Source organism: Oncorhynchus gorbuscha, linkage group LG09, assembly GCF_021184085.1.
Source record: "Oncorhynchus gorbuscha isolate QuinsamMale2020 ecotype Even-year linkage group LG09, OgorEven_v1.0, whole genome shotgun sequence".
Classification (NCBI taxonomy): Eukaryota; Metazoa; Chordata; class Actinopteri; order Salmoniformes; family Salmonidae; genus Oncorhynchus; species Oncorhynchus gorbuscha.
The window spans coordinates 67,491,902-67,516,878 of NC_060181.1; the positions used below are offsets into that span (position 1 = coordinate 67,491,902).

Genomic DNA, 24,977 nt, shown 5'->3' on the forward strand with positions numbered 1-24,977 from the left:
AACTGATCATAATCAAGTTATTTCAACCAGATTTGCCTGCTGAGAGAGAGCTAGGGAAAGCCTAATTATATGGAATGACTTTCTTGGAGGGTTGTGGTGGTGAGGTGGTTGGTTGTTGAGAAGGCAGTGGTTATGCAGAAGGGATGATGGTGATGATGACACTACCGGGTAGGAAGACGGTGGTATTGGGAGTACAAAGGGTTATGTGCAGATTGTCTTACGTCACTGGACAGCTTGCTGGTGCTCAGGTTGTGCTGCATGGACAGAGACTCTGCCATGTCTGTTACAGGTTTGTGCAGCTTCTTCAGGTCACCCTTGTACTTCACCTGTGAGATGAGAAGACGGACAGAAGAACATCATTGTATTATAGAGAGCTATTATATGGATATATTATTAGAATATAGTGTAATTATATATATATAGATGTATTATTGTAGAGTTTTATATAGCATTTCTCATGAACTGCTTGGTCCTGGTCGCTTTGTATATATTTGACAAAGACCTGTGAGTAAAGAGGTCTTAGCCCGTAAGCAAATGTATCATATTAAAGAGTACTACACCTACTTAGGAGAGTGGAACACGTACCTCACTAGCCAGCTTGTGTGCATCCTTCTGAGTCTTGTAAACCACACTCTCCTTCATGTCATACTTTGGCCTGAGCCCCTTCTCCTTGTCAAACTTGGCCTTGTACTGCACCTGGAGGGATATGGCAGTGTGTGTGTTAGTCTCAGTCTAATTGTGTCTGTGAGGTAAGCCAAGAAAAACACAGCGAGAGTAAGATTAATGAGGAGAAAAATACAGTATTCGGTCACATAATATAAAAAGGGCTCATGGCTTGTTCAATGATTTTAGAGGGATCTAAATTCAGAATTTCTACATCTAGGTAGCTCCTTACTGTGCTGTTTTAGTAGTCCTTGTTATACAGCATAACCAATTGAAGTCAAAAACCATAGGTTGTCTTCTAGGATTAATTTGATATGTATCTGGTGGGTATAACAAATGAATAAATAAGCATTTTTTTCTTACTTTCAATGAGTCAACTAACCTCAGAAGGCAATTAAGACAACACTAAGAAGAAGCAACTGTACAAACAGAACATTGACTTCATATACCGTTGGAACAGTGTGTATGGTAGTCAGAAATAGAAAATGAGGGAGAAAGTGATGCTGGGATCCCATTGCTGAGAGTCTGAGATAGACTCCTATTCTGTAGTGGAACCAGCTGACAAAACGTCAGGGAGAGAGAGAAAGAGGGAGAGAGTGTGTAAATCCAATAGAAATGAGGAAATAAATCTGTCTAATTCTAATCATGCTCCAAATGAAAAAGCAATGACAGAACTGCTGGCAACCCAATCAAATTGTCAACTCTGCCTCCTAGTGTTCAGTGTTGTCTATACTATAGAAGAGTTGTGAATAAGATACTTTAGACAGAAGCTTTGATACAGGATTTACAGTCTTCGTGGCACAGAGACGATTCTGTCGAACGATGCAGCAACATTAACCCTATGACATGCTATCACTGTAGGGGCCATTCCAGAGGAGGCAGAGACATTGACTAACCAGATGTCCCGGCTTTTCTGACATTGATCATTTAAGACGCTGATTCAACTGAGGGAGAAAAGGAAAAAGAAAAAGGAAAAAAGCAATAGAAAAAAATATTTTCTGTTGACTTTTAGGAAAATAGTTATTGCGTCACTATGCTGCACTACCAAGCAAAAAGACAGTAACTGCTCATTTGGTCGAAAATTAGTTAATTACATTTTTGCTACATTAAATACAATCATGTGGACAAGTATCCTGCCTCTATTGTATTGTGTTTTGGAGAAAATGGGGGTCATGTTAGCAGTAACTGCATAAAGTTACTGTGAAACCAAGGTATATTAAAGCCATTTTTCTCATTTTTCTCCACGCTATGAGCACATACTGCCTTTTTGCTTGGTAGGGCAGAATGCATGTCTGTGTTTGCAAAAGCTTGCGATGGGAGAGAGAAAAAGAAGATAGCTACAGGTATAAGGAAACAAAACACAAAACAAAAAAGACTGGAGGAAACACTGTAACAATCAAGAATATTGGCAGATATCAATGAATTATAACACAAATGAAAAAACGTAATCTTAAATTATGGAAGCAGAGGAGCCCCAACAGATGCTACCAGAAATCAACCACTCAGTGAGTCATTCAATAGGAGAAAGGAAGTCGCAAGACACAGACAGGAAGTTGCAGCCCATTTGACCCTGTCCCAGGGTTTGGTGTTGACCGTACCTGGCTGGTCAGCTTGGACACTGCAGTAGCCAGAGCAATGTCTGGACGGTGGGTCAGTGAGCCTCCATGGGCAGCCTCCTGGCGAGCTTTGTCACGGTAACCAATCTACCAGACACAATACACAAACCATCAGTGAGTAACAGCACAGCACAGACTGTGGTGATTTGACTTGATGCCTTGTGATGCTGTCATGCTGAGAGTGTAAACATGCATCTTCAACTCAGAAAGGTAAACAAATACAACATTTTGCCAAACAGGCTAACAGTCTTCACCACTGTGTAGGCTATTCACAGTGTACTAAACACTCACATTGCTGGTGAGCTTGGAGGCCTGGGTGGCCTTCATGATGTCTGGGCGCATAGCCACAGAGGTGTAGTTGAGCTTGGCCTTAGCGCCCTGCCTGTAGGCAAACTAGAGATGGAGAGAGGAAAGAGTGAATCCCCCACATTGAAAGACTGATATTAAAGGCATGAAATAGAGAGTGAAAAACATAAAAGCCACTTTGTGACAACTGCTGATGTAAAAATGAATACTTGATTAATAACGACCAATTATATCCAGCAAGCATGAACTGTTGAATGTCTTTAATATAGGAGATACAGTGATGTATTTTTCTAGGAGAGGATGGTTAGTGACTTACATTGCTCTGATTCTTGGCTACGTCCATGGCGTGCTGCACATCGGGAGGCACACTCATGTTGTTGTACTTGGACTTGCCCTTCTCCTTCTCAAACTTCTTCTTGTACTGTTTCTGTGGACAAAATGGCAGAGACAAAAATGTCAAAGGTAACAAAAGGCTCAGGACTGTATAGTCTTGGGAAGTCTCATTCACTCTGTGTGAGAAATCTGGAAATGAAGGTTCAAGCCTGTACACCAGCTCCAACTAAACAGCTGATCTGGAGAGCAGGGACTGACCTCGCTGACCAGTTTGCCCATGTCCTTGGCGTGGATGGTATCGCGGGTCGTGGGCAGAGTGTTGAATTTGCTGGTCTGATGCTCCATCTTGCTGGCCAGTTTGTATTTGCTCTGAGGAAAGGAAGAAAACAAACAGCTAGTGTCTGACAGGAATCTGACTGGGTCTCGTACAAACGAAACAAACATAGTGTAGAGTAGCTTCTTTCATTAAAACATGTGTTCTTGAAATATTTTGTAGCAAATTCTACATTATGACATTTACGATCTATCTATGATAACTATACTGTAGGTTAGTAAAGACAGCCAATCACTGGCAGTAATAAACATTACATAGTAAGTATCTGTAGTTATCATGTGTTTGATGTTTTCTGCTTCTTACCTCAGATGCCAGAATGCGCACTGACTTGGCATGAAGGTTAGCAGGAGTGTCCAGAACAGTCTTATACTGGCCTTTTGCCTTCTCAAACTTCTCTCTGTATTTCACCTGTTGGACAGAACAAAGCACAACAATTAGCACAGGTAATTTTTTTCTTAAGATTAAAATGTCATGTGTCAGAATAGAATAGGATAGAACAGAATAGAATAACATTTTTTTGATTGATGGGTGGCAGGTAAAGGTACAACTACTCACATTGCTGAAATCAGCATTCTTCTTAGCCAGGATGGCTAACTTGTCGTCCACGATGGACATCACACAACCCTTCATCATCTCCTTGTCATACTTGTATTCAATCTGAGGACAGTCAGATACACAACAGGGGTTGACCAGAGGTGCCATGTCAAAGATACAAGGTGTCAGTATAGAAACCTGGGATGGTGTTATGTGTGTAAGTCATGTACGTCGCTATTGTCTAGATTTGTTCTTCATGGACTCTTAGACGATTAGCCCCATTGTGGGCTAAAATACATCCAAACTACACTATGTCTGTAGTGCATCACTCACATCACTCTGCTGGAAGTTGGCCTTGGCAGCGTGGATAAAGTCAGGTCTGTCGACAGTCCAGATCCACTTGTTTTTGGTGGCCTGGTACTTCTTCCTGTAGTCAAGCTGGAAGGAGACAAATCAGACAGGAACAGAACAGTGAGTGAGTGAAGGGCCTGTCTCAAGCAACCATTCAAGTGAGGTAGAACACATCAGGTATTATGCCTGTCCTTAACAAGCCACATTCTTTTATTTTTATTCATTCATTAATTTATTCATTCATTCATTTATTCATTCATGCATTCATTCATTCATGCATTCATTCATTCATTCATTCATTTATTCATCCATCCATCCATCCATCCATTCATTCATTCATTCATTCATTCATTGATACATTCATTCATTCATTCATTCATTCATTCATTCATTTTCATTTATTTATTCATTCATTCATTCATTCATTCATTCATTCATTCATTTATTTATTCATTCATTCATTCATTCATTCATTCATTCGTTTATTCAGAAGGGGCTTTCAGAAGTAAATGGATACAAGGAAAAGAGGAGTACTAGCAGAGAGAGGCTCACATTGCTGATGTTCTTGTAGGCTTCCTTGGCAGCGCGGATTTCAAAGGATTCAGGGTCCATGTTGATCTGGGCCTTGCTCCTCTCATACATCTCCTTGTACTTCAGCTGAGTGACAAAGGAGAGATAAAAACACACTCACATACAGTACCAGGGCAACGACTGTATCTGCCTCCATCTTAGAGGTCCAGTTGTGAGAGGGAAGGAAGGTGGCCATTTTGAGAGTGTAGAGTACATACCACGCTGGTGATCTCCTTGACCTTCTTCATGTGTGTGCTGTGTGGAGTGTCATGGCCCAGGGTGTAGCCCTTAGCCTTGTTCTTGTTATACTCCATCTTGTAGACATTCTGGAAAAAGTGATGAGAAAATGGTGCAAGTCTAAATGATTCACATATAGTGTTATGTAGATAAATGCACAGCAGTAAGGAAAGGACACATTTATTTATATTCTTTTGTTATTGGTATATTTATTTATTTGTATATCTTTATTTTTGTAATAACTATTTATTTTTATAAGAGAGAAACAGTGACAACAATTGCAACAAAAAGTATCTTTAATTCAATGTGAACTCACGTCTAATATGGCTTTGCTGCGTTTGTGGCTCTCATGCTCAGGTGTCTCCAGGATGGAGGTGAACTTGTTCTTAGCGCGCTCATACTGCGCCCTGTACTTCCACTGTGGTGATGGGGGCAGAACACAAGAGTTAGACACTCACACAGGAGATATTACTGTCAAATAAGTAGAAATGTATATATTATTAACAGTGTTTAAATTATCTATAGATTATCTATGTGCTTTGCATATTGATTTTCATTAGGCTATATGAGTTTATTTTACATGCCTTTATCCATTCTTGATCAAATGAAATGTATTTTCAAAGAAATGGTGATTCTGTGAAACAACTACAGCACATGTCAATGTAATGAATGAATGCAATAGGAAGACACCATGCAGAGGTTGGTACATGCTTAACGGAAACAGGGAACAAACTGAAATTATGTGGAAAGAGAGTTCCACAAATACACAGTTTGAGAACAAAAACAGAGACAAGGGATACGTGTTACCAATAGTCTGTTAGGGCGCAGTCTGTCACTTTCTCATGGATGATTTTCTCCAGCTGACGTTTGATGTCCTCATCAGCTTGTCTGTTTCTACACTATGTCCTCATCAGCTTGTCTGTTTCTACACTATGTCCTCATCAGCTTGTCTGTTTCTACACTATGTCCTCATCAGCTTGTCTGTTTCTACACTATGTCCATCAGCTTGTCTGTTTCTATATGTCCTCATCAGCTTGTCTGTTTCTACACTATGTCCTCATCAGCTTGTCCTGTTTCTATGTCCTCATCAGCTTGTCTGTTTCTACACTATGTCCTCATCAGCTTGTCTGTTTCTACACTATGTCCTCATCAGCTTGTCTGTTTCTACACTATGTCCTCATCAGCTTGTCTGTTTCTACACTATGTCCTCATCAGCTTGTCTGTTTCTACACTATGTCCTCATCAGCTTGTCTGTTTCTACACTATGTCCTCATCAGCTTGTCTGTTTCTACACTATGTCCTGATCAGCTTGTCTGTTTCTACACTATGTCCTCATCAGCTTGTCTGTTTCTACACTATGTCCTCATCAGCTTGTCTGTTTCTACACTATGTCCTCATCAGCTTGTCTGTTTCTACACTATGTCCTCATCAGCTTGTCTGTTTCTACACTATGTCCTCATCAGCTTGTCTGTTTCTACACTATGTCCTCATCAGCTTGCCTGTTTCTACACTATGTCCTCATCAGCTTGCCTGTTTCTACACTATGTCCTCATCAGCTTGCCTGTTTCTACACTATGTCCTCATCAGCTTGCCTGTTTCTACACTATGTCCTGATCAGCTTGTCTGTTTCTACACTATGTCCTCATCAGCTTGTCTGTTTCTACACTATGTCCTCATCAGCTTGTCTGTTTCTACACTATGTCTGTTTCTCATCAGCTTGTCTGTTTCTACACTATGTCCTCATCAGCTTGTCTGTTTCTACACTATGTCCTCATCAGCTTGTCTGTTTCTACACTATGTCCTCATGTCCTCACTATGTCAGCTTGTCTGTTTCTACACTATGTCCTCATCAGCTTGTCTGTTTCTACACTATGTCCTCATCAGCTTGTCTGTTTCTACACTATGTCCTCATCAGCTTGTCTGTTTCTACACTATGTCCTCATCAGCTTGTCTGTTTCTACACTATGTCCTCATCAGCTTGTCTGTTTCTACACTATGTCCTCATCAGCTTGTCTGTTTCTACACTATGTCCTCATCAGCTTGTCTGTTTCTACACTATGTCCTCATCAGCTTGTCTGTTTCTACACTATGTCCTCATCAGCTTGTCTGTTTCTACACTATGTCCTCATCAGCTTGTCTGTTTCTACACAGCTATGTCCTCATCAGCTTGTCTGTTTCTACACTATGTCCTCATCAGCTTGTCTGTTTCTACACTATGTCCTCATCAGCTTGTCTGTTTCTACACTATGTCCTCATCAGCTTGTCTGTTTCTACACTATGTCCTCATCAGCTTGTCTGTTTCTACACTATGTCCTCATCAGCTTGTCTGTTTCTACACTATGTCCTCATCAGCTTGTCTGTTTCTACACTATGTCCTCATCAGCTTGTCTGTTTCTACACTATGTCCTCATCAGCTTGTCTGTTTCTACACTATGTCCTCATCAGCTTGTCTGTTTCTACACTATGTCCTCATCAGCTTGCCTGTTTCTACACTATGTCCTCATCAGCTTGTCTGTTTCTACACTATGTCCTGATCAGCTTGTCTGTTTCTACACTATGTCCTCATCAGCTTGTCTGTTTCTACACTATGTCCTCATCAGCTTGTCTGTTTCTTGTCTGTTTCTACACTATGTCCTCATCAGCTTGTCTGTTTCTACACTATGTCCTCATCAGCTTGTCTGTTTCTACTATGTCCTATCAGCTTGTCTGTTTCTACACTATGTCATCAGCTTGTCTGTTTCTACACTATGTCCTCATCAGCTTGTTGCTGTTTCTACACTATGTCCTCATCAGCTTGCCTGTTTCTACACTATGTTCATCAGCTTGCCTGTTTCTACACTATGTCCTCATCAGCTTGTCTGTTTCTACACTATGTCCTCATCAGCTTGTCTGTTTCTACACTATGTCCTCATCAGCTTGTCTGTTTCTACACTATGTCCTCATCAGCTTGTCTGTTTCTACACTATGTCCTCATCAGCTTGTCTGTTTCTACACTATGTCCTCATCAGCTTGTCTGTTTCTACACTATGTCCTCATCAGCTTGTCTGTTTCTACACTATGTCCTCATCAGCTTGTCTGTTTCTACACTATGTCCTCATCAGCTTGTCTGTTTCTACACTATGTCCTCATCAGCTTGTCTGTTTCTACACTATGTCCTCATCAGCTTGTCTGTTTCTACACTATGTCCTCATCAGCTTGTCTGTTTCTACACTATGTCCTCATCAGCTTGTCTGTTTCTACACTATGTCCTCATCAGCTTGTCTGTTTCTACACTATGTCCTCATCAGCTTGTCTGTTTCTACACTATGTCCTCATCAGCTTGCCTGTTTCTACACTATGTCCTCATCAGCTTGTCTGTTTCTACACTATGTCCTCATCAGCTTGCTGTTTCTACACTATGTCCTCATCAGCTTGTCTGTTTCTACACTATGTCCTCATCAGCTTGTCTGTTTCTACACTATGTCCTCATCAGCTTGTCTGTTTCTACACTATGTCCTCATCAGCTTGTCTGTTTCTACACTATGTCCTCATCAGCTTGTCTGTTTCTACACTATGTCCTCATCAGCTTGTCTGTTTCTACACTATGTCCTCATCAGCTTGTCTGTTTCTACACTATGTCCTCATCAGCTTGTCTGTTTCTACACTATGTCCTCATCAGCTTGTCTGTTTCTACACTATGTCCTGATCAGCTTGTCTGTTTCTACACTATGTCCTCATCAGCTTGTCTGTTTCTACACTATGTCCTCATCAGCTTGTCTGTTTCTACACTATGTCCTGATCAGCTTGTCTGTTTCTACACTATGTCCTCATCAGCTTGTCTGTTTCTACACTATGTCCTCATCATTGTCAGCTTGTCTGTTTCTACACTATGTCCTCATCAGCTTGTCTGTTTCTACACTATGTCCTCATCAGCTTGTCTGTTTCTACACTATGTCCTCATCAGCTTGTCTGTTTCTACACTATGTCCTCATCAGCTTGTCTGTTTCTACACTATGTCTCATTGTCTGTTTCTACACTATGTCCTGATCAGCTTGTCTGTTTCTACACTATGTCCTCATCAGCTTGTCTGTTTCTACACTATGTCCTCATCAGCTTGTCTGTTTCTACACTATGTCCTCATCAGCTTGTCTGTTTCTACACTATGTCCTCATCAGCTTGTCTGTTTCTACACTATGTCCTCATCAGCTTGTCTGTTTCTACACTATGTCCTCATCAGCTTGTCTGTTTCTACACTATGTCCTGATCAGCTTGTCTGTTTCTACACTATGTCCTCATCAGCTTGTCTGTTTCTACACTATGTCCTCATCAGCTTGTCTGTTTCTACACTATGTCCTCATCAGCTTGTCTGTTTCTACACTATGTCCTCATCAGCTTGTCTGTTTCTACACTATGTCCTCATCAGCTTGTCTGTTTCTACACTATGTCCTCATCAGCTTGTCTGTTTCTACACTATGTCCTCATCAGCTTGTCTGTTTCTACACTATGTCCTCATCAGCTTGTCTGTTTCTACACTATGTCCTGATCAGCTTGTCTGTTTCTACACTATGTCCTCATCAGCTTGTCTGTTTCTACACTATGTCCTCATCAGCTTGTCTGTTTCTACACTATGTCCTCATCAGCTTGTCTGTTTCTACACTATGTCCTCATCAGCTTGTCTGTTTCTACACTATGTCCTGATCAGCTTGTCTGTTTCTACACTATGTCCTCATCAGCTTGTCTGTTTCTACACTATGTCCTCATCAGCTTGTCTGTTTCTACACTATGTCCTCATCAGCTTGTCACTATGTCCTCATCAGCTGTCTGTTTCTACACTATGTCCTCATCAGCTTGTCTGTTTCTACACTATGTCCTGATCAGCTTGTCTGTTTCTACACTATGTCCTCATCAGCTTGTCTGTTTCTACACTATGTCCTGATCAGCCTGTCTGTTTCTACACTATGTCCTCATCAGCTTGTCTGTTTCTACACTATGTCCTCATCAGCTTGCCTGTTTCTACACTATGTCCTCATCAGCTTGTCTGTTTCTACACTATGTCCTGATCAGCTTGCCTGTTTCTACACTATGTCCTCATCAGCTTGTCTGTTTCTACACTATGTCCTCATCAGCTTGTCTGTTTCTACACTATGTCCTCATCAGCTTGTCTGTTTCTACACTATGTCCTGATCAGCTTGTCTGTTTCTACACTATGTCCTCATCAGCTTGTCTGTTTCTACACTATGTCCTCATCAGCTTGTCTGTTTCTACACTATGTCCTGATCAGCTTGTCTGTTTCTACACTATGTCCTCATCAGCTTGTGTCCTCATCAGCTTGTCTGTTTCTACACTATGTCCTGATCAGCTTGTCTGTTTCTACACTATGTCCTCATCAGCTTGTCTGTTTCTACACTATGTCCTCATCAGCTTGTCTGTTTCTACACTATGTCCTGATCAGCTTGTCTGTTTCTACACTATGTCCTCATCAGCTTGTCTGTTTCTACACTATGTCCTGATCAGCTTGTCTGTTTCTACACTATGTCCTGATCAGCTTGTCTGTTTCTACACTATGTCCTCATCAGCTTGTCTGTTTCTACACTATGTCCTGATCAGCTTGTCTGTTTCTACACTATGTCCTCATCAGCTTGTCTGTTTCTACACTATGTCCTCATCAGCTTGTCTGTTTCTACACTATGTCCTCATCAGCTTGTCTGTTTCTACACTATGTCCTGATCAGCTTGTCTGTTTCTACACTATGTCCTGATCAGCTTGTCTGTTTCTACACTATGTCCTCATCAGCTTGTCTGTTTCTACACTATGTCCTCATCAGCTTGTCTGTTTCTACACTATGTCCTCATCAGCTTGCCTGTTTCTACACTATGTCCTCATCAGCTTGCCTGTTTCTACACTATGTCCTCATCAGCTTGTCTGTTTCTACACTATGTCCTGATCAGCTTGTCTGTTTCTACACTATGTCCTCATCAGCTTGTCTGTTTCTACACTATGTCCTGATCAGCTTGTCTGTTTCTACACTATGTCCTCATCAGCTTGTCTGTTTCTACACTATGTCCTCATCAGCTTGTCTGTCCTGTTTTCTACACTATGTCCTCATCAGCTTGTCTGTTTCTACACTATGTCCTCATCAGCTTGTCTGTTTCTACACTATGTCCTCATCAGCTTGTCTGTTTCTACACTATGTCCTCATCAGCTTGTCTGTTTCTACACTATGTCCTCATCAGCTTGTCTGTTTCTACACTATGTCCTCATCAGCTTGTCTGTTTCTACACTATGTCCTCATCAGCTTGTCTGTTTCTACACTATGTCCTCATCAGCTTGTCTGTTTCTACACTATGTCCTCATCAGCTTGTCTGTTTCTACACTATGTCCTCATCAGCTTGTCTGTTTCTACACTATGTCCTCATCAGCTTGTCTGTTTCTACACTATGTCCTCATCAGCTTGTCTGTTTCTACACTATGTCCTCATCAGCTTGTCTGTTTCTACACTATGTCCTCAGCTTGCCTGTTTCTACACTATGCTTGTCTGTTTCTACACTATGTCCTCATCAGCTTGTCTGTTTCTACACTATGTCCTCATCAGCTTGTCTGTTTCTACACTATGTCCTCATCAGCTTGTCTGTTTCTACACTATGTCCTGATCAGCTTGTCTGTTTCTACACTATGTCCTCATCAGCTTGTCTGTTTCTACACTATGTCCTCATCAGCTTGTCTGTTTCTACACTATGTCCTCATCAGCTTGTCTGTTTCTACACTATGTCCTCATCAGCTTGTCTGTTTCTACACTATGTCCTGATCAGCTTGTCTGTTTCTACACTATGTCTTGATCAGCTTGTCTGTTTCTACACTATGTCCTCATCAGCTTGTCTGTTTCTACACTATGTCCTCATCAGCTTGTCTGTTTCTACACTATGTCCTCATCAGCTTGCCTGTTTCTACACTATGTCCTCATCAGCTTGCCTGTTTCTACACTATGTCCTGATCAGCTTGTCTGTTTCTACACTATGTCCTGATCAGCTTGTCTGTTTCTACACTATGTCCTGATCAGCTTGTCTGTTTCTACACTATGTCCTGATCAGCTTGTCTGCTTCTACACTATGTCCTGATCAGCTTGCCTGCATCTACACTATGTCCTGATCAGCTTGCCTGCATCTACACTATGTGCTGCTGATGATAAATCTAGTGTGGATACATATTGAACATGAGTAGTACGGCTAGAGGTTAATAATGGTAGTATTTTTTAAATGATCATTTGGATTAAGAATTTCAACTAAAATAAATGAAAATAAATCTATTGACTGTGTTCATAATTTGACGTAAAACTTATTTCTAGACAGTTCAGTTTGTACTTGTGATGTGGGTTATAGGCAGATGAATTATAACTTGGGGTAAGCTGGGTAGCTCGGGTTCTGAGATCAGTGAGGATTCAGGAGTGTTTATGAAGCAGCGGTGTGAGGGGAATGTGGGGCAGACAGAGGTGAGGTATTCTAGTCACTGGCCAATGGGAGTTCAGCATGGGTTTCCACAGCTACAGTTAGCGAGGGCTGAGCTGGGAAGACAACCGGAGGGAGTGAGAATTGGGAAAACTGGAATGGAGTGGACATTTTGAGGACTTTACGAGGTGAGGTTTACTGGGCCAATAGATGATTACCTTACACTGCGCGCTGGACTGGCAAATGGCGCTGAGGATGTCTGGACGGAGCAGCTCATTGCAGCCATTCTTTAGCAGCTCTTTAGCCCTGGACCTATATCTTTTCTGTCCACGGGGACACACACCAACAAACACACACAGCATGCAGAGGATGAGGACAGGGACAGTGGGACAGACAGGACGGAGTGGACAAGAGAGGAGCTCCCAAGATCCCAGGCGTGGAGTCTGAGTTGTGTCCTCCTGATTTGTGCCCTCAGAGTGAATCGCCCAGCTATATCAAACCTGGTTGAATTGGGTTCAATCAATCAAACAATCAAATACGCCTTTTTATTAGATTTCATGGTTTTGACAATGCTGAATTTGTTTTTGACAATTGTCATTAAAACTGACATGAGAAAAGGGTTCAACAGGTTCAACACTGAGTGCACAGATCAAGGAAAGTGTAGCCGCTCACTCAAACCACCACAGAGGGCTATTTGAGCGGCAGAGTACGACACCTGTGGCGTAAGGAAAAAGACAGAGAGAGAGAGAGAGAGAGAGAGGTGAACACGAATGATGACATCTTAGCCATGCGACTACGACCTCCCGAAAGGCCTGCAGTCAGATGACCTCATGCGCCGGGCTCAGAAGCAAGAGTTCTGATAGGCCCAGAGTAGACGGAGGCGGACGGGGGCAGGACTCGGCAGCGGGCCAATCATAGCTTTACCTGGCTATTCTTGGCGTTCTCCTTAGCCAGGAGGTTTCTAGGATCATCCAACACACTGCTGTACTTATCCTTGGTCTTCTCATAGGCTGCTCTATAGCGCCTCTGCTCAGAATGTCAAAAAGTTAAAGACAACTGACAAACAAACAGTGAGCTGCGACAGTCAGGAAATAAGAAGACTACCAGGAAAGAAAGTCAAGGTTAATAGCATGTGATAAATAGAGGAATGAACCGCAGACAAGAGAAACTTGAGTGACAACAACACAGTATTGTGGCTAGGACCACCACAGGAGGAAGGATGGTGCATTCATCACCATTTACAGTACATCTACTAACTGTTATGAACTAATCATGATCATCTGTTACCCTCAAAGCTGAGAATCCAAATGAGATAGAAAGAGAACACATGTTATACTCATTACTGTATCTGGTTTTCACAAGATCGTTTAAATAAGATGAAATATATCCAGTATATCCAAATTAAAACAGACATGAGTTTGCATAAATGTGTTCCAAACGTGCAGCTGTGACTTACTTCGTTGATGATAACGGAGGCATTCTTGGCGGCCTGGAAGAATGGAGTATCACTTGTGTACTTGAACTGGTGTCTGTTCTTCTCAAAAGTTGCTTTGTAGAGTCTCTGTTTTCAAAGGAGAAGAGGGAAAAGAAGAGGAGAAAAGAGCTTTTGTGGATATGAGAAGAGAAAGATAACATCTGAGAATGGTCTTATTGAATTTGTAGTGGTAAATTCTTTCTTTCCTAAATTCTTACCTCACTGTAGAGGCTTTTGTTCTTCTCAGCCTGGACCATCTCAGGTCTGTCCCACACGTAGCAGCCAATACCCTTCAGCCAATCCAGGTCCTCCTTGTACTTGATCTAATGTTAGGCAGATATATTCATGTTTTGGGTCATGCAAAAACATACAGGTTAAAGTATTCTAATACGCTGAAATGGACAATGCATTCTTTCTATGGTAAACTACACTCGTAAGCACTCGAATGTATTGGAATTGAAAATACAGTGATTCTGCTGCGAGGGTATTTTCTGATGTTAACTTTACACCACTCACGTCGCTGACGTTATCACAGATGATTTTGCTGTGGAAGAACTCGGGACGGTCGGGGATGGATCTCCACGTACCCAGAGTGTTGTTGTACTTCTCTCTGTATTTGACCTGTGTGAAGGAGAGAGAGAATAGTCTTATATCTGTATGATAACATATGTGTATACAGTATTTCATCTGTGTGGAGACAGAGAAGTGTCTTTTATCTGTATGATAACATATGTGTATACAGTATTTCATCTGTGTGGAGACAGAGAAGTGTCTTTTATCTGTATGATAACATATGTGTATACAGTATTTCATCTGTGTGGAGACAGAGAAGTGTCTTTTATCTGTATGATAACATACATACAGTGTTTGGCAAAAACCACATACCAAATGGAGTCCATTTAATAGACCAAATAATCCTATTGGGTGGCTCTGAGCCAGCAGGCAATGCTGGTTGAAACGACTTCCTTAAAACACAGATTACTGTTCGTAAACTGGTTGTAGGGATGTCATTTCAACCAGTTTTGGTCACTGGGGAGATCTCGTCTAATTGGCTGACACACTGACCTCACTGATGTCATCGGTGACCCTGCGGTGACACACGATGTCCAGGGCATCCTTGACGCTGTGGTAGTGACCCTTGGCCTGCTCAAAGCTCTCCTTGTAGCGCAGCTAGAGCGAGAGAGCGAGAGAGCGAGAGAGCGAGAGAGCGAGACAGACAGACAGACAGACAGACAGACAGACAGACAGACAGACAGACAGACAGACAGACAGACAGACAGACAGACAGACAGACAGACAGACAGACAGACAGACAGACAGACAGACAGACAGACAGACAGACAGAGAGCGAGAGAGAGCGAGCGAGCGAGCGAGAGAGAGAGTAGTACATAGGTCAGTCATTTGGAAGAAGGACAACAAAGACAGTAGAGGCGGAGGAGGGATCACCAGAGAGCATACTCACATCACTGGACTGTAGGTAGGCCTTCTTGGCCCGGACCAGGATGGGTGTGTCATGGATGCTGGTGTACTTGTGCTTCATCTTCTCGTACTGATCTTTGTATTTGATCTGGGAGAAGAAACAGAGGAGAAACTGTGTTAGAGCAGTGGTGAAGGGCAAATACTATGGTATCATACTGGGACATAAGAAGGGCAATATAGTGGTGCTAGAGGAATGTTGGAGAAATGACGTTGGAAAGACTTACCTCGCTGAAGACCACCTTCATAGCCCTGGCGTGGTCCATTATGGGGGTGTTGATCTCCGGAGTGAAGTGGGCTCTCTCCTTGGAGGCCAGGTCAGTGTACATAAACTGTAATTAACATTAACAGAAACGTCAGAAATCTCTTTCTTTGTACCTTTTTGTCATTGTTGTGCTTTACGTTGGCATCAATAGAAATCTTACAACAGCTATCAGTCCTCCAAAGAGTTAAGCAGGTTTAATGTATCTGTGAGAGCTAAGATGAAACACAAAAAAGCTGTGGGCATCTCCTTTTGACTTGCCTTGTTGCTGAGCTGTTGGGCCCATTTGACTCTCTGGACCTCAAGGGAGTCCAGGGTGGTGGTGCACTTGCTCTTCTCCACATTGCCTTGGGCTCTGTACTTCAGCTGAGGACGAGGTTAAAGGTTAACATTGCCAATTCAGACAGAAAGACAGACCTGAGTCTCCAACAAGCATCAACCTCGTATAATGGCAGTTAATGGACGTTTTACTGTATTGTGTTAATATCGCTTGTACTGTTTATTATAATATATATATATGTGTGTGTGTGTGTGTGTGGAAAATGGTGGAAGATATGATAGTGAAGATGACTCACGTTGCTCATGTGGCTCTTGAGCTCAGTGATGCGCTGGTACTCTGGTGTGCCCAGGACCACAGTAAAGTTGGCACGGTTCTTCTTTGCCTCAACATCATAGTTGGCCTGTTTTGGGGAGATAAATTCATATGGATTAGCAGATGTACTATAAGCATAGTATAGACATATTATTACCAGTATTTGCAGATTGTGTATACTTAGATTGCTGATTGAAGCCATTATAAAATGAAAAAGAAAGGAAAGGCCATCTACCCTGAACTTGCTAATGTTGCGGACAGTGACCATCTCAGGTGTGTCATACATGAAGCAGCCAACGCCTCTCAGCCACAGAAGGTCCTCCTTGTATCTCAGCTGGTGATGGAAACAGAGACAGACAATGGTCACTTTACTGTATAATCATTCAATAGGCATGGAGGGATTTGGTAAAGTAACAATAACCGATCAATGAAATTCTTCCCGTATCCTCACTGAAGTTCATTGAAAAAAACATATTTCATTGGTTGTATAGCCTAAATATTGCATGTTTCAGAAGTTGCTTGGCTGCATTGTTTTGAGTGAATGTTATTGGGCCACGTACGTCACTGGTGATCTCGTTGACGTGGTTACAGTGTATCATCTGGGGAGTGATGCCCATGGGGATCATGGTGCCTCTGTTGGCGAAGTACTTCTCCTTGTAACACAACTTCACGGAACAAAGGGAGACACACAGTACTTAGAACACGTGGCAAACTTCACGGAACAAAGGGAGACACACAGTACTTAGAACACGTGGCAAACTTCACAGAACAAAGGGAGACACACAGTACTTAGAACACCTGGCAAACTTCACAGAACAAAGGGAGACACACAGTACTTAGAACACCTGGCAAACTTTACAGAACAAAGGGAGACACACAGTACTTAGAACACGTGGCAAACTTCACAGCAAAGAGAACAAACAAATAAAATAGTTTTGAAAAGAAGTGTATGAATGAAAACAGAGATAATCATGATGGAATTAGTCTTGTAGCAAGCATCAACACTAAGTAATAGTAACAAACATCAATGACAACAGTCTAGGAGTGATAATGACAGGATGACAAAAGGTCACGTACGTCGCTGACGGCCTTCTGGGTCATCTTGACCTGTCTGATCTCAGGTGTGTCGTAGGTGCTGTGGACCTTATCCTTCTCCTTCTCATACAGCTCACGGTACAGACGCTGGGACAGACAGATGGAGAGGGGAAATAACATCACCACTACACCCCATATAATCATTTTAATGATGCCCACATTCCCGGGTCTTGGACTGTACACAGCTATAATGGACTCAACATCTTTCAAGGGACTCATAACAAATAGCTACATAGATGGATCATCAATCAAATTCAATAATTCATTAATTATGATATTTTTCCAATTACTGGGGGTAGAGGAGAAGACGTTTGTAATCTTACCGGGTTGGTGACCTTGTTGGCGTTCCTGATGTTGACGAAGCTGACACCTTCTGGGTCTAGGGTGTAGTTCGTAGCCTTCGACTTTTCATAGTCATTCTTGTACTTCACCTACACAACACAACAGAATAGAATTCCACGTGTGAGTTCCTACCATAGAGACATGATATATAACATTTTATGGTAACTACATCTACAGGCTTCCTTCTACTTCACCTAGCTACAGTTCAGAAGACAAGTGTGAGTGACACAGTGCGTGCCTCTCATAACTGAACGTTTGCATCTGAATAGATTTTTTTTGTGTGATAATTACCTCAATGAGAATCTTAATGGTTCATATTTCATACACAAGGTGGGGGGGTTCTCTCTATTTTGGGGGGGGACGGTTCAAGTAAAAAAATACATATATATGAACATTGAATAAAAGAAAGTGTTGTGTCTTTCTTACGCTGCTGACAACGATGGTGTTGTGCTGAGCCTGCTTCATGAGAGGATTGTCGTGGGGTAGAGAGTAGCCAGTAGGCATGAAGTTCTTGTTGGCCTCTTTGTAGAAGTTCTGAGGAGAATCATGAGAGAGGAAAAACGGAAGGACATAAGATATGAGAATCATAATAAAACGAGCATATTTTACTTCTAGAAACAGTGAGGGAGTAGTTACTAGTTACTACTATGTTTTTGAAAGTTACGAGTGAGTTATGCTTTGTAAGAGTGTACTTAAAGTAAAGAAATTATCCCCCAAAAAAGAAGTGCGGATGGAAGATATCTTACATCACTCTGGTTGTAGTTGGCCAGGCGTGCCCTCTCTGTGTCAACGGTGACAGCGGGGGAGGAGTTAGTTCCCTTGACATTGGTGACGTAGTCATTACGGTAGTGGAGCTGAGAACATGAGAGGAGAGAACTTCATATGCTCCATCATGAAAATAATTAGAATTGATATCAATTATATATATATTCCATTTTTTTTTGTTTCGTTTATTGAGACAGTTGGATATACAGGGGAGACAGAGTAGGGAAGAGAGACAGTACCAGGAATGAGAGCCTGGACCAGGAAGTGAACTCTGATGAAATAAGGGTTAAATAAAACAACAAGATGGTGAGAGAAAAAGAAGAAGCTTTAGCAACAGTACTCACATCGCTCAGGTTCTGAGCACTCTGTTTGGCTGTTTCATAGGTAGGAGTGTCGATGACCATAGAGTACTCCTTGAATGCCTCAATGCCCTTGGCTCTGTACTTGTTCTGAAAGACAAGAACAAACACACAAATACATCCACATCACTGTCCACATCTGTGGAGTGAATCATTTCCCTCGAGGAGAGGAGAGGAGGGGAGAGGAGGAAAGACAGATGAAGAAAGATAGGTGAGAGGCATGGGGAGGGAGTTTACCTCGCTCTGCAGGTTGTCAGCAGCCTTGACGCGCAAGATCTCAGGGGTGTCCCAAGCATAGCAGCCAATTCCCTTCAGCCAGTTCAGGTCATCCTTGTAGAAGACCTGGAGAGCCACAGGAAAGTTATAGAGGTTATAGAGGATATAAGGTTATAGAGGACATAAGGACAAGCAAGAAGAAATACAGCATTTGGGAACTATAACTTTGAACTACCTAATATAACTATATATAACTATGTCACAATAGTTTAGAAGTAATCAGCAATATTAGTTACTTTTTCTGACACTACCGGATCTTAAATAAATTACTATAACCCAAAATTAAAGAAAATAAAAGTCCTCTAGGTCTTCCTGAAGAACATTTCATATATATGTTATTATAAACAACAATATTGTTTATAATAAATAAGGAAAAAAAGTGTATTCAATTGAATCATTTAACTTCACATGAAACTGTGATTAAATGTAATGTGAAAATCCAATATATACAGTTTTCCACATAAAGAAAGTTTATTAAAATATTAAAAGTTCGGATGACTCACGTCGCTGAGCTGCTCATTGACCTTGCGTGCCTGGGTGTACACCTGCATATCAGGCATACAGATCCACTGGTGCAGGTACTTCCTGTAACCGATCTCACTGACATGGTTCTGAGTTTGACGGGCTGACAAGACATGTAGCATGTCTGGAGGGATGTGGTTCTTGACCTTGGTCTTTTCATAGTCTGCCTTGTACAAGCGCTACATGTAGGGAGGGTACATTAACCATTATGTTATCATGTGTGTGTACATTTCCATTGATTTAAGATCAATGTGTTTGACTGCCATATGGAAGACAGTAAAGTAAAGAGGCGATAGACTTACGTCAAGACCCATCTGTCCGGCTTTGATGCAGCGGAGAGTGTGTGGGTCGTCCTCCAAGGACTTGGGCAGACTGTAGAGGGACTTGAACTTCTCATAATCCTCCCTGTATTTGACCTATAGGGGAGGAAATCATATGGGTAGGTTTGGGTAGTGGGCTTTGACAATGTACAATGCAACTTTTACGTATGTGATGACTGATAATCCTAAACAACTAAGTTTAAGCAAATGAGGAACATCAAATGTCAAAAGGGTCTTATAAAGGGTGATAAGTTGGATGATAAATTGGGTAATAAGTTGAACTCACACTGCTGAGGATGACCTTCTGTTGTTTGGCGTGTTTCATGGCGTGGGAGTCTGATGGCAGCGTGTAACCCTTAGCCTTGATCTGGTCCCAGGCAGATGTATACGTTTTCTAGACGACACAAAAGAAAACATAAACATCATAAATGAAGCATTTCAATCCTAATAGGTAAACACTACAGTATTTGGAGACACAGTGTACGTCTACAGTAGAGCCACACTTACGGTGCTGTAGATGTGCTTGAGGTTGGCGTAGCGTACGTAGTCGTAGGTATCCAGAATTGTGGTATACATATGTTTTTCCTTATGGTAAGCCTCCCTGTAGTTCAGCTGTTGAGATAAAGAGCATATGTTTTGATACAACGCGGGTTTGATACATTTCTATACTATTAAGACGTGATGTGTAGTATAGTATAGTATTTATTTCTGTACAATACATCTGACACTCACATCACTGGCCCAGGTGTGACCCAGGATAGCAGTCACATAGGCAGGGGTGTCTGTCACGATGGAGTAGTTGTTGAATTCCTTCTTACCCTCCTCTTTGTATTTGAGCTGCAAGAAAACAAATGCAGAGGGTTAATAAACCATAGTCCCCATGCAGGAATACTCCTTTTGAAGTAGTCTCTATCACTATTATTTTTGATTGTCTTTAAGTATTTTAATGATTAAATATATACGGTATGTATTTATCCATTTATGATATACTGGTATTCAATCAATAACAAACAAAATACTAGGTAAATCATTGGTATAAATGACAGTAAGTTATCTTGCTACTCACCTCACTTTGCAGCAGGTAGGCATTCTTGGCGCGGACAATCTCAGGTGTGTCCCAGACATAGCAACCAATACCCTTCATCCAGTTCAGGTCATCTTTGTAGTACACCTAGCAAACAGATAGACAATACCACAATGCAGAGTTCAGATAGTTGGATTTGATATGATTTTACAAATACTGTGATAGTGTGGGGTAGTGTAGCCAGCTAAAGATGTGTTGTGTCCTTTTGCGAAATACACTTTCAAATCTATGAATCTTGAAACGTACATCGCTCAGGATCTCGTTGTTCTTGCGGGCTCTGATAGCGTCCTCCTGTTCGGGGTGGCAGGTCCAGTTGTGCAGGTAGGTGCGGTACAGCACATCACTGAGCATGTCCTGAGACCTCTTAGCCACCACGTTGGGAATGATGTCAGCGGGGATGTGGTTCTTGATCTTGTTGGTGTTATACTCCTTCTGGTAATCCCTCTGGAAGAAAGAACAGCGCACTGTGTGGATTATTTTCAAATCAAATGAAAGTGTATTTGTCCTATGCACGTGTTGTACAGAGTACAATTAAATGCTTACATGCAGGTTCACCTCTCTACATTGCAACAACAAAATAAGAATATACTTAAGTAAAACAATATTAAATGGAAGAAAAATAAATAAATAAATAGAAGAACATGATAGAATTATACATAGGAAAGCATATCTAAAGAGTAAATATGGCATATTCCTAGTTCCAGAGTATCTTTTAAAACGTTTATTTATACAGGTAAGTCATTTAAGAACACATTCTTAATGGTGAGCTGCTGTTGTAGCGATTATCATGTGTGTGATTTACTAGATTATGCTGTGTAGGTTATCAGTATAATATATTTTACTAGATATACTGTAGGTGTACTACAGTATTATAGCAGTATTATATCTTACTAGATATACTGTAGATATACTAAAGAATTATAGCAGTATTAGATCTTACCAGATATAGTGTAGATATACTATAGTAATATAGCAGTATCATATCTTACTAGATATAGTGTAGATATACTATAGTAATATAGCAGTATTATATCTTACTAGATATAGTGTAGATATACTATAGTAATATAGCAGTATCATATCTTACCAGGCCCTTCTGTTTCTCCTGTTCTCCACAGCGCATCACCTCAGGGAAGTCCACCAGGGTGCCAGCCAGGTAGTGGCCCTTGGCCTTCTCATGGGCGTCATGGTACTTAGCCTGAAAGGTTTCAGTTTCAAAGAAAAAAAAACTATTGTCATCAATGATTGCAGGGAGTAAAGGGCTCTGTTACCACAACAACATATGCAACCACTAGCAGTTACTTAAGCAATAAGGCCTGAGGGGTGTGGTATATGGCCAATATACCACGGTTAAGGGATGTTCTTAGGCACAACGCAACCCTTGAAACCTTATTGCTATTATAAACTGGTTACCAATGTCATTAGAGCAGTAAAAATAGATGTTTTGTCATACCCGTGGTATACTTAAATACCACGGCTGTCAGCCAATCAGCATTCATGGCTCAAACCACCCAGTTTATACGATTGTTTGTAATAATCATCATATTCTTTATAGTTAATAATTTAACAAACACGCATTTAACTATTTGAATTAGATTTAATAGTACTAAAGTCCGTTGTGTCCATTGCTCTTTAAGTATTATTTATATCTTATAGTAATAATCATCATATTTTTTATAGTTAATCATTTAACAAACATGCATTTAACTATTTGAATTAGATTTAATAGTACTAAAGTCCGTTGTGTCCTTTGCTCTTTAAATATTATATATATCTTATTGTCACGACTTCTACCGAAGTCGGTCCCTCTCCTTGTTCGGGCGGCGTTCGGCGGTCGACGTCACCGGTCTTCTAGCCATCACCGATCCATTTTTAATTTTCCATTTGTTTTGTCTTGTTTTCCCACACACCTGGTTTTCATTTATGTGTTGTGTATTTAACCCTCTGTTCCCCCCCATGTCTTTGTGCAGAATTGTTTATTGTAAATGCTTGTGCACATGATGACCGGTGCGCAAAGTTTTTTTTACTCATGTCTTGTTACTCTTTATGCCGTTGGTTTTGCTATTAAACTGCTTCGGCTATTACTTAGTTCTGCTCTCCTGCGTCAGACTTCCCTGCCACCGGTTACGCACCCCTTACACTTATAGTAATAATTATCATATTCTTTATAGTTAATCATAATATTTGTATTGTTGATTGTCAAGAGGATGTAAATTAGACTCACGTCACTGATGATCTCCCTGTTCTTCTTGGCTCCGACTACTGGAATGTACTGAGGGTCGAGCTGGTAACCAGTGGCTTTGCTTTCGTCCCAAGCCAGTTTGTAGTATTTCTACAAATGACATCAAAACAATCCTCAATGTCAAAATCAGAAGTTACAGATAAAACTTTTTTTTAAATAACATCATCATTATAAAATGTATTAGTTTCAACAATATTATCACAATTATTATCAACATTATAAAAAATATAATTGCATATGAAATTTGACATTTGTGCAGATAGGTGTTCCTATGAAGACCAAATCATATGGATGTAGAGTACTTTACCTCACTGATGACCTTGGCGACCTCTCTGCTATGGGCCAGCTGGGGTGTGTCCTCTGAGCCGATGTACTTGCCCTTCTCTGCGTTGAAGGTCTCCTTGTACTTCAGCTTTACAACAGAAGGACATATAGGCACAGGTCATGATCAAATCGAAACAACCCACACAACACAACATCCTCACATTTCTCTAAGCTTAGGTATGGGTCAAAGGCTATCTGAAACAGAGAAAATGTGCATCAAACAAAAGAGACATCCAAAGACTGTATGTCGATTTTTTGGCTATTCTTAACATACTGTATAAGCTAAACTAGTCAAATGATTCACTCACATCACTGAGGTTAAAAGCATTGATGGTGGCCAGGATAATCTCAGGACGATCCACGATGTGTGTGTATTTGGCAAAGTTGTCTTTGGCATCCTTCTTGTAAAGCCTCTGCAAAAAGACAGTAGAGAGAGAGACGTGGTAAGAATTCCCTGAAGGGTAGCAAACACATGCAGTACTAATGACTGACATTTGAGGAGCAGAATGTGCCCAATGAAACCAATAACCACACCAAAAACAGCATGGATACAGATAGAGGAGCTTACCTCGTTCATGATCTTCTGGGCATTCCTAACTTTGACGTGATCGACACAGTCTGCAGCCATCCATCCACAGCCACGGAGCCATTCCAGATCGGCCTTGTAGACAAACTGCAGACAGACAGAGTAGAGTTAGACAAACCATAATTTTATCTCGGGGTATTTCCCTGATTTAATTAGGGAGAGAGAGAGAGCGGAGGTGAGAAAGAGAGAGAGACGGGGAGAAAGAGAGAGAGAAGAGAGACAGAGACAGAGAGAGAGAGGAGATATTCTACTCACGTCACTCTGAAGGTCGTACGCTTTACGGGCTTGTTTGACGTCAGTGGAGTCTGGCAGACAGGTCCAGTTGTGTAGATGGGTCCTGTAATGTTTGTCATTGACCTGGACCTGGCATTTCTTGGCCAGCTCGAAAGACAGCATGTCCACTGGCAGATTGAACTTGGTCTTGGACTTATTGAAGTCTTTCTTGTACAGGGCATCAGAGGCGATCTTGGCTGAGTTCAGAGCCAGCATGAGCAGAGGGTCATCCTCGACGCAGCGGGCTCCAATGTGATGGCCAGCCTGCTTACGGTATTCTGCCTTGTACTTGTGCTGTGAAAGAGAACAAGCAAGTGTCAAAGTATTGTATTTGGTACAAGAAATATACTTGCTGGTGACCCTCAATTAAATTTGGCGATGAATGGATGCCTGTCGAACAAGTTAAATAGACCAAACTACTCGGAGTCACGATGAACACAGCTCTATCCTGGTCTGAGCATATAGATAACATTGTTATTAAAATGGGTAAGGGCATTGCTATAACAAGAAAATGTTCTGAGTATTTAACATCCAGCATTTCAAATCAGGTGATTTCATTTTTGGTCCTGTCACACTTAGAGTACTGTTCAGCCCCTAAAAAACAGGGCGGCCAGATTAGC

At 41.4% G+C, this 24,977-nt stretch overlaps 1 protein-coding gene across 25 annotated transcripts in view; it reads right to left on the minus strand.

The window, feature by feature from the left end:
- Nucleotides 1-24,977, minus strand: part of neb (nebulin) — an 87,694-nt gene that overhangs the window by 18,776 nt on the left and 43,941 nt on the right. For 24 of the 25 annotated variants that reach the window (XM_046363199.1, XM_046363202.1, XM_046363207.1 and 21 more), the window contains 42 exons: nt 24,340-24,651; nt 24,067-24,171; nt 23,807-23,911; nt 23,482-23,586; nt 23,157-23,264; nt 22,020-22,130; nt 21,179-21,376; nt 20,915-21,019; nt 20,581-20,685; nt 20,356-20,460; nt 20,135-20,242; nt 19,831-19,944; nt 19,510-19,707; nt 18,968-19,072; nt 18,716-18,820; nt 18,353-18,460; nt 18,033-18,140; nt 17,588-17,695; nt 17,247-17,351; nt 16,730-16,834; nt 16,405-16,503; nt 16,153-16,257; nt 15,839-15,943; nt 15,543-15,647; nt 15,302-15,406; nt 14,905-15,009; nt 14,356-14,460; nt 14,058-14,162; nt 13,822-13,926; nt 12,584-12,688; nt 5,261-5,362; nt 4,926-5,033; nt 4,690-4,794; nt 4,120-4,224; nt 3,808-3,909; nt 3,556-3,660; nt 3,177-3,287; nt 2,902-3,012; nt 2,571-2,672; nt 2,262-2,366; nt 586-696; nt 222-326 (listed from right to left, as the gene is read on the minus strand). In XM_046363199.1, coding sequence (XP_046219155.1) covers nt 222-326; nt 586-696; nt 2,262-2,366; nt 2,571-2,672; nt 2,902-3,012; nt 3,177-3,287; nt 3,556-3,660; nt 3,808-3,909; nt 4,120-4,224; nt 4,690-4,794; nt 4,926-5,033; nt 5,261-5,362; nt 12,584-12,688; nt 13,822-13,926; nt 14,058-14,162; nt 14,356-14,460; nt 14,905-15,009; nt 15,302-15,406; nt 15,543-15,647; nt 15,839-15,943; nt 16,153-16,257; nt 16,405-16,503; nt 16,730-16,834; nt 17,247-17,351; nt 17,588-17,695; nt 18,033-18,140; nt 18,353-18,460; nt 18,716-18,820; nt 18,968-19,072; nt 19,510-19,707; nt 19,831-19,944; nt 20,135-20,242; nt 20,356-20,460; nt 20,581-20,685; nt 20,915-21,019; nt 21,179-21,376; nt 22,020-22,130; nt 23,157-23,264; nt 23,482-23,586; nt 23,807-23,911; nt 24,067-24,171; nt 24,340-24,651 — 4,839 coding nt within the window. Of the gene's footprint in view, nt 1-221; nt 327-585; nt 697-2,261; nt 2,367-2,570; nt 2,673-2,901; nt 3,013-3,176; nt 3,288-3,555; nt 3,661-3,807; nt 3,910-4,119; nt 4,225-4,689; nt 4,795-4,925; nt 5,034-5,260; nt 5,363-12,583; nt 12,689-13,289; nt 13,392-13,821; nt 13,927-14,057; nt 14,163-14,355; nt 14,461-14,904; nt 15,010-15,301; nt 15,407-15,542; nt 15,648-15,838; nt 15,944-16,152; nt 16,258-16,404; nt 16,504-16,729; nt 16,835-17,246; nt 17,352-17,587; nt 17,696-18,032; nt 18,141-18,352; nt 18,461-18,715; nt 18,821-18,967; nt 19,073-19,509; nt 19,708-19,830; nt 19,945-20,134; nt 20,243-20,355; nt 20,461-20,580; nt 20,686-20,914; nt 21,020-21,178; nt 21,377-22,019; nt 22,131-23,156; nt 23,265-23,481; nt 23,587-23,806; nt 23,912-24,066; nt 24,172-24,339; nt 24,652-24,977 lie in introns of all 25 variants that reach the window. The other variant, XM_046363188.1, reaches the window with a different exon arrangement.